The 19,743-nt window shown below is 40.1% G+C and overlaps 1 protein-coding gene across 2 annotated transcripts; it reads right to left on the bottom strand.

Moving 5' to 3' along the window:
• Positions 1 to 5,090: 5,090 nt before the first annotated feature.
• SLC30A6 (solute carrier family 30 member 6) lies at positions 5,091 to 19,658 on the bottom strand. Of its 2 annotated transcripts, XM_055725960.1 has the most exons (14): positions 19,549 to 19,658; positions 17,285 to 17,371; positions 16,565 to 16,649; positions 15,658 to 15,700; positions 13,652 to 13,717; positions 13,166 to 13,246; positions 11,898 to 11,933; positions 10,973 to 11,067; positions 10,171 to 10,219; positions 8,462 to 8,581; positions 8,065 to 8,167; positions 7,717 to 7,764; positions 7,080 to 7,148; positions 5,091 to 5,609 (listed from the first exon to the last, which is right to left on the bottom strand). In XM_055725960.1, exons 1-14 carry the CDS (start codon positions 19,549 to 19,551, stop codon positions 5,112 to 5,114), a joined length of 1,383 nt encoding a protein of 460 aa, XP_055581935.1. In that variant the 5' UTR covers positions 19,552 to 19,658; the 3' UTR covers positions 5,091 to 5,111. The 2 variants fall into 2 exon arrangements, with proteins under 2 accessions (XP_055581935.1, XP_055581936.1); XM_055725961.1 differs by lacking the exon at positions 13,166 to 13,246.
• Between the last annotated feature and the right edge of the window lie 85 nt (positions 19,659 to 19,743).

Genomic DNA, 19,743 nt, shown 5'->3' with positions numbered 1-19,743 from the left:
AATTTAAAAGGGAAAGTACTATCTATCAAGAGTAAAATGAGTCAGAAGCAAGAAGACAGTTTAAGCACCAAAAAAATAAGGACAAGCCTATATCAGAAAAAGATACCAGTTTAACAACCCGTGCTTTTACATTCCTTATTGGAATTATTCAGTAAATTTAGTGTAACACTGGCAGAAATCTAGCCTGGAATGAAACCACTTGGAGAAGCCAGAAGAATCAACATTCAAAAGCTACCTACAAAACTATGGTTTCTACTGGTAAGAAAAAGATGACAGCATTTGAAGAAAAAAACCCAAACCAAACATTAATCAAGCTATTTTACTCTCTGAACTTCTTTCATTAGAAAATTCTATCCCGGGCAAAGGGATTTGAAAAAGAAATAAGCTATGCAGTTGTAGGCATGTCAGATTTGGCCTGTATTTTACCCTTTTCCTAAAGCAAACATTTCTGAACCTAAAATATTTACATATATACTTTAAAGTCGCAACAGAAATGTGTATTTACAACAATGCAAACTTGTAGAATGTTTCTATTACAGGACAGCCTGAAAATGAAATTCAATCTGATTTTCTTGTTCAAGATGAAACAAAAGCCCTTTATGTTTTCCCATCTATTTTAACATTTGTGAGAAACGTTTCTACTTTGCATGCAACTTCTGAAATAGAATACAATGAACATTCCACAAATTGGACAGATGTATTTATTTTCAGATATTACTGTACGTCTGTGGAAATACATCAAAGCTATCTATCTGGAGTCTTTGCTGTCATATTCTCCATTACTTCAGCCCATGAGAAAACATTCTAAACAACTACATTAAATCTTCTTAAGTTTGAATACTCAGAGCGGTTATAAGGCACCTACTGCACCCTCCGAAGTGGCAATAAAACCGTAACAAAATGACTATATACAGATATGTTAAACAGGAGTTTGTATGGCTAATTCCGTTTTTACAGGTGAATTCTTGTGTTACTTCATACTTTGCCAGGCCTCTGCAAAATGCTGTATGCACCCGCAGGGTGCACTGCTACTCTGCTGCTTCAACAATTTGAAAGTTAAAATAGGCTTCGTTATGAAATGCGGGATCAGAGTTTTGTTGCAACTGGAAAAAGCCTATTTTTACAAAAACCTATCAGAGTTTGTTAAAACCATAATTTAATCACGTAGTACACCAAGTCTCTGGCATGTCAATTTTGTCACCAACCTCTCACAGCCTGAGCATGCAGTTTTCTTGAGTTACATTTACTCAGTTGAAAGAAATGAGGTACGGGTTGGTGTAATATGACCCAACGGCTCTCAAAACATCAGTTTTGAGTTTGGGGTCTTTCTGGTACAGGAAGAGAGGGCCATCTCCTAACTGGATGTGAGCCCTGGAAAGAGTTTACTTAGAAGGGAGGGTCATCATCTTAGGAATTCATATGAGCCATCATTCACTTAAAAAAATAACTGCTGAGAGGAAAACTCACATCTGCCCAGTAACCACATGCATCCAAGAATCCAAGCTCTCAAAAGCATAAGAACCTGAAGTAGTCAACGAGGCAAAAACATGGTGCAAGGAGGGTTCTCACTGCTAAGGCAGAGGAGAACAAACAGGCAGGAGAAATTCTAGCCATGTGATAAAATACCCAGAAAACAAAAAATACAAGTGATGGTATCTCTTCTACTGTTGGTTTCGATGTTGAATATTATCAAGTATCCAGATCCTACGGACCTGAACATGCCAGTACAGGTAATCACTTCAGCATTCGGAGACAGGCTTTTTGCTGAAGAACCTCTCCCTGGCTAGTTTCTCTGTCCCAGCTGGATGGTGGCAGCATCAACTAAGCCAAGAATTAGACACATCAGCAGAACTGCTGCACACGTTTTCTCCTTGTAAAGGATTTGTCGCACCCCGGTCAAGGGGTGTGGGGGGGAATCAGCAATCTCCCAGCCATGCGAGGCTGTCACTGGCTTCTCGGAGCCCTCCCACAGCTGCGTGTGGTTACTACCGGGGTGAAGGGAACACAGAACAGCAGGAACTCAAAGGCCATTACTCAACAGGTAAAGCTGCAACCACCCCCCCATATTACATTAGTTACTTGTGCTGTAGCAGGCGCTGTAGCTCCTTTTGTATCAGGACAATGCAGTTTTTGCAAGAAGCTTAAGCCTAAGTAATGGTACACGCAGCTCATTCTCTATAAAGCTTGATGAATTTACCTGTAAGTGAAGCGATCCTGGGCAATCACTGCTGGAACAAGTTCAGGGAGTAACAACGCCAAATGCTCTGGCAGACAGAAATCACAGGGTACCACCCTCTGTTTTTTCTCCAACTGGGGCAGCATTCCTATTACTAGGAACGAAGACCATATAAATTAACAGTTATTATTCACCACATTTCAAAGAAACATTTAGATTGTGACCACCTAACAGCAAAATACAGTTATAAAAGACAAAAGGCAGTAAAAACGCTCGCTGTAGAATTATTACAAGGACGCAGTCCATATTGGTAGCAGACCCAGCAAAACAGTTCCGAAGTTTCACACATCTACTCATCGAGACTGAAGTTCACTGAGAGCATCACTTAAACGATCAACGTATATAAAAAGGTAACTATAAAATCTTGTACACAAATTACCACTTTTTCCTTGTCATTTAAGGATGACACTGATTTTATTTTCCTCGTATAAAAGGAGACATTTTACTCTGTGCCGATTTAACAAATATTCTTAATATATTCATAACAATAAAGCAGCTAAAAAGCTGTTCTAATCTCTAAAAGAACTTTTATCGTCTGCACATGATATATATTGTAAACAATCACTCCAAAAAATAATTTTATTAAAGTGATTATATTGCACTCAGAATTCTGGGATACTTATTCTCCCTTCTCATTTTAAATCAAAGATCAGCTTCATTTTTTAATAAAATGGAGCTTTAATTTTCTACCAAAAACAAGTTGGCATGCGATCAATATAATACAATGTATTTAAAATGTCAGAAAAAGGGCAAGTGTCTGGTTATGAAACCGGAGTAAGGAACAATTCTCAAATAGGCCACACGAGAGTAGTATATTGTAAACATTCTGCTGGCTCTAAGGTGTTGCAGATGCTGTAGAAAGCGCGGTCTAGTTCAGCACCCAAGAGGTACAGAGAATCTGTTCAAGTGTTCTGTACTTAGTGAATTTCCACGCAGCAATGGCACGTGTAAGACTACACATAAAGACAAAGTAATGAAACAAAGGTGATTTCTGAGCCAATACTGACCTCACAGAAACACAGCCAATCGTTTTAAGTTTGCTTTAATCTTTAAACGCAAGTTTTCCAGGTCATTAAATTTTCTGACACAGCAGCGAAGCTGTTTCTCTTGTTGCAAATGAAGTACAGAACTAGATTCCCTACTTGCAGCTTACGTGGACTGTGTACCATGGCAGACTGGACACTACCCTCAGCCTAAAACATCTTGGCTAGATACTGTCATGCAGAATGTCACCCTTACTTTGTTTGCAAGAGTGACACCCTCCTCCCACGCAGTGGAGCGAGAAACACAAGTAGTGGAGAGGGGAAGGAAAAAACAAACAAACAAACAACCCAAACCACCAAAAAACAGGACAGTAATGTCCTTGTGCAGAAAAAGAAATCCTCAGCCAGGGTGAAGAGGCCACAGATCTTTAACATTCAAATGAAGGCTGTTTTCTCAACTCAGTTCTACAAGAGAAAGATTTCTCTATCACACCCATTATCTTCAGGTACCATACTGTCTTTGGAGTCCCTGAGATACTACAGCTCCATATAACCACCTTGGACAAATGGAGAGACTTAGTATACAGATAAGCAAGGTGGAAGCCAATACATAGCACCCTGAGTTGCAAGTGAAACAACAGGAACAGGCAACCCACTCCCCAACAGCCAAGAGATGCAGAAGGAAAGTGCAGAGGAGATATTGGCGAGGGAATTACAAGACACATACTGCACAGGAGGACAGAAAAAAAAAAATTGAAGTCTTTCTAAAAGGCCTTTCCCTGTTACCAGAGCAGTGAAGAAAAAGACAGCAGCCAGAGGGAAAAGCTCTCTGAGAAAGGCCCTGAAGAAATGCGGCCATCTAGATGTACAGCAGAACAGCAATGCAAAAGCAGAGGCAAGTTAGGCAGTCTTGTTCCAAGCGTGCTCCAAAGGTTAAGCACTCCAGTAATGACTCAGAACTGTCAGTGATCACTGACCTGCACTATGGATATAAACCAGGAATATAAATAGATACTTTTTCCCCTGAAACTACAGAAAAAATACAAAAAGGAAAAATACAAAGTCACAATCAAATCACAGAATACCTTCCGTAGTCAAAAATGAAATACTGGCTTCAGAAACAATACAGCCATCTGCTCTGTATCTTAAATAGCATTAATCATAAAAAAGAGGTGCTTGTAAAATCTTAAGTTTGCAATATTTTATTTCCCAGTATATTGCTAAATAATTTTGCAGTTAAACCAAAAAGGAAGAAGTATCAGAGATGACTATGGAATACTTACAACTAGAAAATGGTTGCTGAACCATCTGAATTTCTATAAAAGCATCAATAAAAATGTAAAAACATGGTCTCACAAAATTGATTAGAATTTGAAATGCCAGATTGTCTTCACAATGGCCACAATATGAATACTGATGGATTTCTGCAACCAAAAACTAGTTGTGACTTTGCCAAAAAATGGCTTAATACAGCAATCAAAACATCTCTAAAAATTGGGACTTGTACTTCTGCAATTTCCTACTCTCTCAGCTATTTGGCATTCATTAGAAAAAAAAAATTATGCTACCTGGTCACAATTTTATTCTCTTACGGAGTTGTGCTATAGCTCAATACATTCTTGGGAAAATAAAGAAAAGTGAATAAAAAGCTGAATAGAAATAGACACTCTATAAAAACTATCTGTAAAGTATTGTAAGTCTGGAAAATACTTGTGGCATTACACAGGCTACTGCTGATGCAAAGAGAAAAATTGCAATTAACCATTTCATGAATATGAACAATGCACTTGTTCCCAGCCATTTAGAATGATCTGACATTCCAAATGTTTATCAAAATTGGGTAATAAAAGAATTAAGTCAATACCCTTAAGTACAATAAATAATGGTGTTTATTATGGTCGGGGTTGACCATGAGCGTTTGTTCCATATCTGCTTGGGACATTTGTAAACCCAGTTCTGAATCCTTGAGTTGCTCCCACTCCCGGTATTCCAAGTCCTTGATTGAGCACACTGCTGTAGGGCGCTGATCCATGATTAAAGCCCAATCCATAGGGCTTTGTCTGAGTGTTTAAAAGGACGACTGGACTCACATTTTTGCCTGGTGTATTAAAAGAAAATTCTGGCGGTGGGCTGCTGGGCTTAGCTGGAGTGGATGTAACAGGGTTCAAATTATCAGAAGCTTTCAAAGATGGCATTGGAATAATGTGATGATCCGAAAGGTTCAGAATATTGTTTGCAATAGGCACAGATGATAAAGTAGGTCTGATCCAGTCATCTTTGAAAATCTGAACAGTCAAGGTAGAGACCAATGTGTATAATCTGTTAGTGACATGGGCAAGTACCATTTGTTCATTTGCATCTCTCCGAATTCGCACATGTACTGATCCAGCCTAGAAAGGGATAAAAAAACAAGTTGGCTGTTAACGGTTACTTCAAAAAAGATTCTTCATATGCATTCAAGAAGAGGTAAGCTACCCTGCAGAGAACTATGCAAAGACCTTTCACAGTGAAGACTACTGACTAAACTGAGAAACTTAATTTAATGGGCACGTTTTGATCTTTCCCAATGCGTTGATCACTTACGAACACATCATCAAGACCATCATTCAGGAAAAGCGCATCTTAAAACCAAACTGTAAAATGCAACATGTGATGGCAGCAAAAGAAAGGCAACAACGAGGAAAAAAAGTGGCCCGAAAGAAAAACAAAGTGCAGGCACGGTCCATATGCCAACTTCAGGAAAAAGTGTCACCGCTGTACTGTTGGAGCAGGCGAGAGGACAGCACGCATGGCAGACACGCTCAGATTGGGACCATTAACAAGAACACAGGCAATGCCCCTTGTGGAATTCAGACTAAAAGTTTCTCCTGGACATGCATGGAACTGCGGGCTGCCCCTGCCTTCCTCTCAGTAACACCCTCTCATCTACCTTGAACTACTGCTGCAGTTCACTGCACTGCACCGCTTTTTCAGTTCACGTTTAATAAAGAACATGGTTCACTTGTGCTATATAAGCCATTTTTACATCAGACTGTGCAGGTCTCAGTAATTGTCTATATTCAGGTCTCAGGAAGTTTCCACTACAGTCTGGAAGGTGCCAATAGGTAAATACGCTTACAGAGGTTTTGTAAATATCTGTGACCAATCCAACAATGCTGTGATCCACTATTTCCAGTGGCAGAATAGTAAACCGAAAGCTATTTTTGCATCAGCACGTCAGAGCTGCTGCCTTTCTCGCTTTTAAAGAAGGGCAGCATACTGGAAGAATTCAAAAGTAGAGACAAATCTTGTCTCAATTTTCTGGCTGTCATAACATACCTGTATCAACTAGGAATAACTGAGTTCTGTGCGAGCATTCTGTGTTGCAAACCCCCCTTCATTTCTTTCAGCTTACAGAGTATCAGTACACAACTGAAACTGGCTTTTTCCACCCCCTCCCCCAGAAATGCTGAAAACATGATTTTACCGTAGACCTTTCGTACCTGAAAGTTTACCGTTTTCTTTTTCTCACCTCTGAGACAACTTACACTAATATACCATTTGAAAAATGTGTTTACTATTGTTTGGGGTTTTCTTCACTGCCAAAATACAAAAGAAATTCTATAGCTGCAAAACACATGCTTTAATCCAAAGCTACAATATACATAAATAATATTAATAAATAACAAAGCTTTTAAAAAATGTAAAGGACAGGGGAAGAGAAGTTTTGCAATAAATCACAAGGACTGAGTACTGACTCAAACAAACTTTTATATTTAACATTTCAGAAGAAATATCTTACTTCATTTAAATAAAAAACCTATAGCAGTAACTGACAACTCTTTCTTAAAGGCTACAGAGTTCATTAAGTCATAACTTACCAAGGTGCCAAAACCTAATGTCCAGAAATGCTCATTTCGAACTTCCAAGACACCATCCAAAGTTGAAACCTGATTTTACACAAACATCCAGAAATATGAAAACAAATGAAAAATGTTTCAAATCCTTTTTGAAATGTACTTTTAGACATAGCTGAATAATATAGCATGTGCAGTGGTGAAATAAAAGCTTCCATACACAAAATGGACGATGTCTGTTAATGATGCCACTAATGCTTATCTGCTGTACTTTTGCTACACTTAAACAGCCAAATCCATTAAAAAGTGGATTTAAATAACCCATTTCAATTAACTCTTGCAGTCAAATTGCACTGTAGTATTTTCTCAACTTGGTATGCTGTAAGTTAGCAGCTGCCTGAATTCCTTTTTCCTCCCCCCACTCACATAGTAGCACATGTTCGGTTAATAAAAACAACAGGCTGCACTACTTCAACAGATTTGTTCCAGATTCCTGAATGACACTATTTATCTTATATTTTCTACGTGCAGCTAAAAAAGAATACTTAAAAAATAATTCTTTAGCAATCTTTTTGGACTGCTCACAAAACCTCTTCATATTCCTGAATGCTTATTTAACATTAGCTGTGCACACTGTGTTATACATTGTACACTGACTTACCTCTCTAAGAAGTTTATCTAACTGGCCAATCACATGAGGTGGGGTTGTCTTTAAGAAGAAGAAAAAAAAAAAAAAAAGGAAAAGAGTTATAATAAAGATAACTGGCCCTTGTTTAAGCAAGAGAGCCTTTAAGTCTGCTTTACCTACACAAGAGACCAATGGCATTAAACAGTGAATTTTTATGACTTCATGATACATATTTCTACTGCCCTTAAAAAAGCACATGACAAATTCCCCTGGAAACACCTCCTGTTCAAATGCTTAAAACAGATTTTATGGTTTTTTAAAAAATCAGGACATGTAACAAACTGAAACCACAAACCCCCTTGTTTTGTGCCATTGCCTTACCTGCAGTAGTACTTTCCCACTGTAGACGCTCATGGGATACATGGTACCAAATGTCATCAAAGCAATTGCTATAGCAGAAGCTGTGTCTACAGCAAAATAATTGCTAGAAAGAAAGAGCAATTTTAAACAAAAATGGGTATTTACACTTTGGAAAGGCACAAGAATTTTCTTTTGATTCTTTTTCATTCTTTTAAATGATGCATGCTTACAGAATATTACACATACGAATCCCATCTGAACTACACATCTTTTAAAAGAGACTAATATTTGTGGAGTTGCACTCCCTTTCACAGAAAACACAGCTTTTGATGAGATCATTCCTTTCATGTGAAAAATGCAATTTCCCACAGACTGGATACAAAAAGAGTTACTTTTTTTAAACAACAGCTGTACATACTTGATTTCAATGAGCATATATGTAATGCAAAGAGCTAGAGCTCCAGCAATATCAATCAAGACAAAAGGGTTCATTCGTGGCAGAAAGATGCTACTCAATCCTGGGATGATTCCACAAATACTGTAATAAAAAAGAAAAAGCAGTTGCCAGTTAGCTGTTGATCATTACTTCAAAACCCCAAATCAGTTTTTCTACACGGCAAAATACGTATCTCGTGCTACTTTATTTTTTCTGGTAACATAGCCAGCTGTGTCAGCTGCACGCGACAAGTACTGTACAGGTTCAGATACTGTATTAGATATAAAGTCTTGGCGAGGGGGTGGTTGCATATCCCTAGTCTTCCATCCAGCTGCCACCTTCGTGTGCCAAAGTGCTCTAAAGCCAAAGCTAACTCATGGAGTCTGAGAGGAGGGAGGAGACCAGCCAGCTGAATAAGAGGAGACCAAAAAACCCATGAGGGAACACTGGGAAGAGGTATTTATTTATAGTTTTCTCCTATCAATGGGAGCATGAAGAGAGAAAAGGGTTTCTGTACTTCCCAGTGAATACAAGTACATGTCACGTACTGGAAAATTTAAAGGGAAAGACAACATGAGAAGTTTTGTTGCTCTGTTTAGAACCAACCTACGTTTAGGCATCATGTGCTGGTCTGCTCCTCTAAGAATTTTAATCAACCTAATTACATACAGGTGCAGGTATTTTGTAATCAGCACTGCTTCACACAGCACATCTGAAATAGCTGTGTACATACTAACCAAATTTAGTAACTTTTAAAAAATTGTTGGCTTAATTGTCTACAGTTTATCTCAAAACCCAGTAGTCATTCATTCTAGACTCTTGATCTGGGAGCCCTTCAAGTTACCCGTGTCCTTCCTCATAACACGGTGTTACCACATCATTAAAGAAAAACTCCGCTCATGATTGCTAGCCACATCGGGGATTTTACACTGAAACTCCAAGGACTTGAGCAATCTTGTTGTTAGTCCTCCGAAGCTGTTTTACAGAATTTGGGTCAGATGATGTACCTTATACCCATATAAAATCCATATAAAATCCATTCTTCTGTTTAACAAGCCAGCACTCTCTGCTTTCCTCAATTGTTTACAAAAACCACAACACAGAAACAGATGGGCTTTGCAGCATGCTTAACAAGGTTTAACATTCTTAATTTGACACTGACAGCATAAGTACTTGGAAGAATATGGCTCAAAATAAATGCATCTGACAAAACTATTTGCAAACAATATTATCTTGCATTCAGCTATCCAACACGAGCAAGACAGCCAAGATGAAGGAGCAACACTGCTTCAGCCCCCAAAGACACAGACTTTCCAGTTTCCTGCTGGACAGGTGAGGGGTTTCCATGGCTATGTTTCAGTGAGTAACCTGTTTCATATATCACATTTAAACTGCAACCACCCTAGTCATTTGGCCACCCCAGAGAGTAAATAAACAGAAATTACTGCAAAATGTATCGCTCAGGTAATGAATACTGAGAAATGCAATTCAAATCTGTGCAGGACAAAGCTACTTTATCTCACCTCATCCAAGGAGAATTACATACAACGTACTTAACACATTCCAAGAGAAAGTTATGCAAAAAGATGTATTTCTATTAGATTTGTGTATCTGGGAAATATGAGAGACAATGTTTGCTCTAGAGCTCACTCTAGAACCTAACAATTTTGAAAAACATTATAAAGCTTTACCTTCTACTAAGATCTGCAACATGTTCCTGAAGCCAACTTGTGCTGGCAGCTGCGAAAAAAAGGTGGTAATAAAATTACTGCCAGTAGATATATCTGTTTTAAAGTATACTTAAGGTTTTATTTTAAGGAAAAAACCCAATACACTGTGAATGAATAAATGTATCTCAACAGATTCACTGTCCCTTGAAAAAAAACCCCAAGTCTGACTTCTCCAGACAGTAAGTAAAATGCCCATCTCTCATAATATGAACTGATTAAATACAAATATAATTGCAGATTATAACCAACTTCATTATATTTTATATAATGCAAAATATAATATGTAATTATAACTACAAACAATTTACAGTCAGTGAGAATGACTGTAAGCCTACTTCGCACTGTACAAATCCCAGATAAAAGAGCTTATTACATTAATTTATTTTTAATTATTACATTATTATTATTACATTAATTTATTTTTAACCCATTAATATATCCATAAAATGTCTTCAAAGTTCTGACATCTGTCAGATGACCTTCACCGGCTGAATCCAAAAGATTGAAAATAAGGAGTACTTCAGCACTAATATGATAAACCACGTATCATTTTAATGACTACATACCACTCAGAAAGCCCTATAAACAACCTAGAGTTGAAATTCAGATAGCAATTCTAAACCACATGAAGTTAATATTAACGGAGGTAATAGTAATATATATCCACTAGTTAAAAAAAGTTACCAGACAAAATATACCTCAATAAAAATAGGAACATTAAAATCTTTTCCCAATTCTTGTTATAGATTAATTTATCACATACCTTCAGAGACATAAGCAAAAGGCTTATTCCTAATGGTAAGCATTGTAAGTAAGTTGAAAAAGAGAGCCACGAAAGTACCAACCAGCAGTCGCCCCCTAGGGAGGGAAAAAGAAAAAAAAGTAGTATCTTAATTTCACATCATCACAAAACAAGAAATCAGACTGTAATTACTAGGAACAATATCAAAATACTTTGCTTAGTATCTCTCACTGAGGCTGCAAACAAGAGTAAGATTAACTAGTGTAATGCTTAATAACTTGCAGTGTATTATAATTGTAAGGGTTGTGAGAGATCACTGAACTTCGTATGTTGGCGTTATCACATTAGGCTGTACGTAACGTTCATCATGTTGAGTAACAGTTTTTAATTAATTGCATATACACACATATGTATGTTTGTCCTCTGAAGATATAAATACATTGTGCCCTCAACAGCAGAGCTAAAAAGCTTAGCGTCCTATGGAATTACGCCCTATGCCCCTACCCTTTCCTAGCAGAACTACAACTTCACCGTACACCCCATGCCTCAGTCTCTTGCCCCGCAACACCTTTTCCTTTCCCCGTGTTCTTTATAGTCTTCAGCCACAACTCTGCAACACCGTCAGTTCCCTAATGATCACAGCATCCTCCACACTCACACCAGGCCTCCTAAGAGGCCTCCGTAAGAAATGAGAGTAACTAAACTAGCAAAGCCAGCAATACACAGTTAAATCATTATTTAAGAGAGCACGTCCATTACATTTCAGCTGTACCTTGAAAAAACTGTTTCCAATATAGCTTGCACATAGTTTGAAACGACCACCAAGGTACCAAAGCCAGTTTGGTGTTGACTGTACTTGCATAATTAATACATGCTAAATGAATAATTAGAAACTCAAAGGGACACTGAAAAATCTATCACTTTACATATCAAAATGATTTCTTACGTGTGTATCTCAGGTTGTTCCAGAAACCGCTCTGCGCTACAAAATAATTGAAAATGTGAGTTATGTTCATACAATAAAATCTTGGTACTTGAAGCTTATATTTTCAGTTCTGAAGAATTAGCTGCCATTCATAAACAAAACCCGACAGATACAGTACTGCAAGAAAATTAATTACTTAGAACTTAATAAGTGATGAGAGCATTCAATACTGAAACAAAGCAAGGTCTAATTTAGATTTCCCAAATACTTCCAAACTGTGCCACATAGGTGCTAGCTACCATGAATGCTGCCTACACAATAAAAAGATGCTTGTAAATAAGCACGCCAAAAAATACTGCTACTGCCACCACTGGTATTGGTAACTGCAACAAACCAAGCGTGAAATCCCTGGCTTGCAACCTTTCGCTAAGCAAGCCCAAATAAAGTAGATGCTGGATACTGTGGCGGAGATGATTTTTTTTTTAGCCACTAGTAAAATAATAAATGAGCTTTAGCTGTAACAGAAAAACCCATGATAAGTTTTGGGAATTTTCTAAAATTGATGTTTGGAAACTTGGGAGTGTTTCCAACAGTGCGTCATTATGAGAATTAATTACAGTGTATTGTCAGTACAACAGATCGACATAGAATATAAAATTTCAAAGTTGTTAATGTAGCCCTTTATAGGGAAAACAGAGCCCTTAAATAGAAAAATGGAAGGTACGCTGCCCCAGTTTTGAATTCCAGATGTTAAAATGCCTCTTCATTTTTAAAAAATAAAATAATTTTGTAGGCTAACCTCCTAAAATACAAATGCTTCCAAGTATAGATCATAAGTCAAATCAATACCTGAGCAAATTTTGAGGGACTGATGAAGTTGACAGGTTAAACATTCAGATCCTTAATATATTATGAAGTTGCTTTACTCATGAAACAACTGAAGTAATTTAAAAATATTATTTATTAGTGGACTTTAAAAGTCAAGATGCATAGAGAAATGCATTTAATAAAATAACTAACTTTTTGGAAAATATGATTCTTAAGAACAATGAGTCTCTTCCTTGAAGGCTGTTTAATTACATTTATCAATTCCTATCATTACATCTAAAGCCTACAGGTACTGTAATCAAGTAAGTAAGCAGTAAGGTTTAGCAATATTTTTAAAAATCTGAAGTTTTTTTCTACAGTATCTCTCTACAGATAGCATTTGTAGAATGGATATGCTTTTGATCAATCTGGAATATCTTCATACATAACAAAAATGTAAAGAAAATGCTACATATCCCTACCTTTCTTTCAGTATAAAAAGAGCACCAAGCTGTGCCAGAACTGTAGATGCAAATACAGCTAGAACTTCAAACCTTTCAAACCTGAAATTTGAGAATTAAGTTTAGAAACACCAAACATTGAACAATGTATCAGATGTATTCTGCTCTGTGCAGGAACCAGCAGGACAGACCTAGTATTTCCAATTCTTTCAAAAGCAGATAGATGGGAAAAAAACAGAAGTTCTACAGAATAGGCATTATTTTCAATTTCTTTCAAACCAACGCTCCACTTACGACAAACGGCTTAAAACTAAGCATTTTTTAATTCTTTTTCCTGTCCCTCCCCTTTCCTGTAACTGTTCTTTACTGTGTCAGTCTTGGGCCTCCTTATTTTTAGGCTCTTTTACACAGAGATTATTAGTCATGGCTGTGAGGAGATACAGGCAACGACAGTCAGCAACATATCAAATGTACTATCAAACACTAGATCTTGTTATTAGCACTTACCCAAATGAATAGACTGGGCTGGGTTTCTTCATCATTACCCAGTAGCTTATTAGACATGTTACCAAACTGAAAAAAGGGGGAGAATTAGATACGGTAAGTAACTGCAGCCTTCACAAAATGGGTAATCTACAAACGCACACTTCAACCATCGGAACTGAACATATGAATGTAACTGCGTGTTACCATGAACTCCACACCCCCGTCACTGTCACAGCGACAGTTCCAGTGAACCCAGAAAAGGTCGTGCTTTGGAATAAAACTGAGACTGCACGATGTCGTCTCAGCTGTTCCAATAAAAAGGGCAGCAAATAACTGTAGTGGAATGGTAGCCGGTCTAATTCCTTGCACCAGGAGACAGCCTAACGCTGTACTTACGACATGCTGTGCTTACAAAGGACACCACCAACCTTATTTAATATAGAACATTGCTCAGCCTAAATCAAGTTTACTGTCACGCCAAATGCAATGCATTTTTCCACTGAGGCCCTGACACAAACCAGCACAACCAGTCCTTAATCTGTATGCACTCCGTGAATTTTTCTGAAAGGGACCTGGGAGCACATGAAACCAGGCACCCCAAAATCTGACCCACATGCAAAGGTGGTTTGAGAAAATCCCTGCAATGCCGCCTGGCATCACATGTAGTAATGTCACACAGAGCAATGAAAAACACAAAGCTAAAAAAAGCCTGTGAAAATATCAAACTAGACACCAGGTAAATGGTCATCCTGCATGTACTTTATGAACCTGCCTGGAAATATTGTAACCTGAGAAAGGCCATCTAAATGAGAAGGGACATGATCAGCAACATGACAAGATGTCACATTGGTGTCACTTCCTTTGTATCCCAGTGAAAAAGCGAAGAAAGCTCTCCACTAAACTCTTCTTTTAGAGATACACTATGGAATCGATTTAGCACTCTAGAATAAGTCTCAGGCTAAGCCAAATATTGCCTTTCTTTTCCACGGTGTAATTTGTCTACAGATACTCAAAACAGGTCAAAACAGATTTACTTTTTTGGCTGCTTTAATCTACACAAGCTCTAATCTAAACAGCCATTTGCAGACAGCCACAGGTGTCTATTGCTACTTTCTCTCCAAGTTTTCCTCTCACATTGAACATCTGAAATCCCAATTATTTTATCCTCATGGTACTAGCCTGAATGTTTCTAGGATGACTCATTTCCTTTGCCTATTTTTCCTCTATTGATCACTTTGGACAATTTTTTTTTTAATTGGAACCCACTCTGATTCAGCGCCATCAGTGTCTTTACGCAGCCCTTCCTTAACGACAATGTTAAATCAGACTGGATCAAGAACTCATCCCCACAGCTGCTGAACGATCACATCATCACAGCCTGACCCACAGTTGTGTGGAGTAAAAGCAAAAGCAGAGGAAATAATACTGCTCATATACAAAACAGTAAATTCATATCTCAGTAAGACTATCATAAACAACCAGAAGACAACAAAAATGAAAGAATTTAAAACTGATTTTTGCAGCAGAATTACTGAGCATTGTTCTCCCTTAGAGCAAATCAAAACTGTTGAAAGAGACCACTGTGAGTCTAATGACCTTACTGGAAGAGTACATGGGAACTAGCTTTTGAAACATTTGGAAACAGAAACAGGATTACATACTCCTTGTTTCCTGATGCTAGAACCGAGGGGTAATTCAGAACCAGTGACTGTGGCAATAGGGCAATGTTCCGAGTGAACAAGAAGATGACAGTTTGATGCTGGATTCTGGTTTATGTTGTTACGCATCTGCACAGAGAAATCCATGACTGAACTGATTTGTTACTAGTCATTCTCCATACAGCTCCGATGTTTCTCACCATCTATTTATTGTGATGTATAATTTCGTACTCACTGAAGATATATTTAAACCAGTTAGTTTCTATACTGATGACTATGTGTTTGTATCTGTAATTAAATTTTATCGGTATAGAAACATACAAAGACAGACACAAATGAAAGACAAGACTAAATGGGGAAAAAACTCACCTGAAAAGGTCAAAGATTGTCAAATATGTGTAAGCTGTTAAAGCTGTAAAAAAAGCAAATATTAAAACTTGATATAATTTTTCAATGCAGAAATCGCCTGTATTCTAAGCCTCTCTCATGCAGCACTTTTCCATCTTCTGTCTACATGAACTGTCTCTGCTGATACAGCAAGTCTCACTGACTTTTGCATGTGTATATATGAATGTCCTACACACCCCAATATATTTAACTTCATAAACAGGTTGATTTTGGCAATCCTAATGCTCATAAAGCATGTAATAATGCCCAGATACAAAAGGTATTATGCTTGTGACTAAGAATTTAAATACAGAAAAGTCAGGACATCTTCCAGTGACATGTCATCTACCATAGCAAGAGATCTCTAATGTGCATTTTTGCAGTGAAAAGCTGGTTCAACAGAATTTTTTACTTGTTTTGCTTCTCCAACCTGTCTTGAAACTGCATGAAAACCTGTGTCACAAATTAAAAAAGTAAAAATATTGAAAAGGGACATTCCTGGAATTGGACAAGCCTTTTGCCACACTACAAACGTCTTCATTCAACTGCAAGTGAGGGTCTCTAAGTCACTGGTACTATTTATATAAGCAACAGGTTTGAGGACTAGCTTAAAAATCTACTTTTTTTCAGTCTTAAAGACAAAGAGGGTGCTGCAGGTAGAAAATGACCAGCAGGTCTGGAAAACCTTGCAGACTTTGAACGACCTCCATCCATCTACCCTTGCCAGTGAGAGGTGCCTCCAAACTGACTGGCAAATCAAAAGGAAACACTTCCCAAATGTGGCTGCGTAGCCACCTGACTCCATTACGTGCATTTTTTGGTACATTGCAACTTCACAAGCTAATACACACATGGTAGTGGGTCATATCAGTATAAAAGAGCCACCTACCTATGCTGTTTGTAGAGCTGCACCACATTAGCAGGAAGCCAATACATATTAAATTTATAGCACCAAACAGCAAGATCTTCCACGACTGTTGATGAGAATAAATATGCATTTCACATCTTCCAAAATTTACAAGACAAAAATATATCCATCTGGTTTCAAAAACCAATACTGTAGTACTTCATCAGCAAGCAGAACTGGCTTCTCCTTCCCAAAAATTTACAAGTCATTTCAGAACAACAAGCTCATATTCTATTTTTACCTTTACAGATTGTCTCAAAACTTGTTTATAAACAGTGCTTGTGCACCATGCTTAAAATATCTTTTTGGTAAAAAAAAATAAAAATAAAATCATCACCCTCATATAATATTTGCATTTTATTATAGCATACGACATCCGACTTTTGAAGACAGACTTCTACAACTTTATATTAGTGGGTTCCTTTCTTTGTGCTGGAACTGAGGTCCCCAAAACATCTGTGAAAATTCGGTTTATAGTTTTACCAAAGGCATTAAATATAAGAAGAATGCTGGACAACACTAATTGACAGGGATGATGCACAGGCAGGAACCCAGCTTCACAGATGGACTTATGGTTTCTTTTTAAGTACAGCTAGAAAATTTCAAAGAAAAATTATCAAAATATATTCAAGTTAATAATGCATTTTAACTTATCACAGCTGATGTCTTTTTTCATTATTAGTTTTTAAAAGGAATACTTACCCTCCTATCTGCTGCAACCAGCCTAAACTCATGCGTTAACTTTCCAACCAGTGATCTCTGTGATTTGCGGAACAGGTGTATTGTCCCCTTAAAAAAAAATTAACAGTTTAATTAAAAAGTTTAGTTAAATTTACTTTAACTTTAAATTAGCAAAACCGAAATCTTTGTTTACAAACTATTTTTGTAATTCTATCAAAGATTCAGAATGAGTTTTTTGTTAACTAGAGATTGCCCATAAACCTTAAATACAACAATGTTTTTGGTAACCATTTTACATCATTAATGTATTAGAAAATTATGAACCACTTCGAATCAAACCTCATTTAGATATAATCCAGAATTCAACTTTACTGGAAAACACACCAAAACACCATTTAAAGAGTGGAGTTTTTTTTACTTTTATTTAAATAAAACTACTACAGATGTTCTGAAAACACAAGTATTTTTCTTCATCAAAGCACGCTTCCCACCGAAAGCCAACCGGTTTATTAAAGAAGAAAATATTGTTTATATATATAATGAAGACCCATCAGAGAAATAAAAACAATGCCGGTATCATCTGTAACGCGGTGGATGCAAGGCCAGGAACACGGTGAGACACAGAAACAATCTCAGCAACAGCTTAACCGACCCGTGCGCAGCAAGACACCATCACTGCAGGTGCTCCCTCTCCCAACCCCCAGTTACACACTGATCAGCTCTTTCCTGGGCTGGAGAGGCTGAATGCACACACAGGGGTGGCAGCAAGGGGGTTGAAAGCATGGCAGAGAGCAGGCTACCAGAAAAATTCATCTATCACACCACTTGTGGCCCCTTCCTCAGAGGACCAAAGCTTCTAGTTAGTTGCCCTCCACACTACTCTCCCCACAAAGAAGTAAGCTTTCCACGTGGAAAGCCCTTCTCACTTGCAATATAAACGCGGGGACTTGTGGTCTGTCACATGCAGCGATTTGGGGCTGGACAAAATAAGGCTTGATTGTAAGCTCCTACAATCTGTAACTGCAGCAGAAGACAAAAAGATGTACTAGCAGATGGGTCACCAAAGCAGACTCAATTAACTTACAGACACGTTTGTCAACGCAGCTGGATTTCCTGTTATCTGTAGAAATACACAGATACCTTGGTGCCATAAATTAAAAAAGCTGTACTAGAGATGCCAAGGGGCAAAGGGCTGGTGCTTGCTATTTTTCTTCACTAGCCAAACATTACATGGTGATTTATTTTTTTGCCTCAGTAGGGACCCACAGGGTGGCAGAACACTTTGGAAAGCTTTTCTAACAGGCAGCGGGCTGCTTGCTTATGAAGGCTGCTCTGCCGCCGGTGCACCCCCTGCTCCCCCGTGCCGCTAGCACTATGTGCACAGCCGAAGGGCGCCGTGCCGTGCCCGCCCGCTGCCCCAGGGGTGCTGGGGGTTAAGAGCTGCGTCTCCTGTCCCCCGGAGGAGATTCCCCTGCAAACCCAGGCTGGCCAAAGCTGGCCCCGGGCAGCAAGCGCTAATTCAGCCGGTGTTGCGCTTGAGCATTACAGCCTCCCTAGCTCCCCACGGCAGAGAAACACCGTGCGCCGAGGGGCGCCCCCCGCCGCTGCCGCACAGGGCGTTAGTCCCGCGAGGAGCGCGGGCGCCCGCTCCCGCAGCGCCAGAGGGCACGGCACCAGCTGCTCTGTGCCCGCCTCACCGTAAGCGGGAAGCCTGCGCCCGCGGCGGCGGCCCCGCAGGAGCGGCCCCGGGCTGCGAGCCCCACGTACCGGGACCCGGCGCCGGCGGGGCCGCCCGTCAGTAGCTCGGCCCGCTGCGCCCCGCGGCTCCCGCCCTCATCTGGTGCGGAGAGAAACCCCCGAGGCTGAGCCCGAGCCCCCGCCGAGCCCGCCCCGGCCCCGGGGAGCCCCCGCAGAGCCGCCCCCGGCGTGTGCAGGGGGGCACCCCCGGCCCCGCACCGCGTAGGGCCGCGCCGCCGGCAGCGCAGCCAAGGCCCTGCCCCGGCCCAGCCCCGCACTTCCCCGCCGCCAGCCCCGGCCGGGCGGGGCGGCCCCGGCGCGCAGCCACGTCACCGCCGGCCCGGCGGGGCTGGCGCCAACGGCGTTGGCGCGGGGGGCGGCGGCGCGCTCCGGGCCGGGCCCTGCGCCGAGGCCGAGGCCCGGGCCGCGCTGCCCCGGCCGCCCCCCCCGCGCGGTGGCAGCGGGCCCCCCGCCATGGCCCGACCACGGCGGCCCCCCCCGCGCCCCGTTCCCCACGCACGACTTCCCCCCCGGCGGGGGCCACTCACCATATTACTCCCCGCACCGGAAGAGACGGCGCCATGCGCGGCCGGAAGAGGCGGAGGCGGCTTCCGTCGCTACGGCAACGAGCGGGTCCCGACGGGCCCCGCGCCGCACCGGACGTGACGTAGCGTCCACCGGAAGTAGCGGCCGGGTCGGGCCGCTCCCCCCGGCCGCAGCAGTAGGCCAGGCGGCCTCTCTTT

Source organism: Falco cherrug, chromosome 13 (assembly GCF_023634085.1).
Source record: "Falco cherrug isolate bFalChe1 chromosome 13, bFalChe1.pri, whole genome shotgun sequence".
NCBI lineage: Eukaryota > Metazoa > Chordata > Aves > Falconiformes > Falconidae > Falco > Falco cherrug.
The sequence above is the reverse complement of the archived record's forward strand: the minus strand, read 5'-3'. Positions and strand labels throughout refer to the sequence as shown.

Coding starts and splice junctions, on each gene's coding strand:
- SLC30A6 (XM_055725960.1), bottom strand. Junction 10,220..10,972: donor TTTTGCTTATGTCTCTGAAG/GTATGTGATAAA, acceptor TTTTTTTCGCAG/CTGCCAGCACAAGTTGGCTT. Junction 8,168..8,461: donor TATATGCTCATTGAAATCAA/GTATGTACAGCT, acceptor CTTTCTTTCTAG/CAATTATTTTGCTGTAGACA.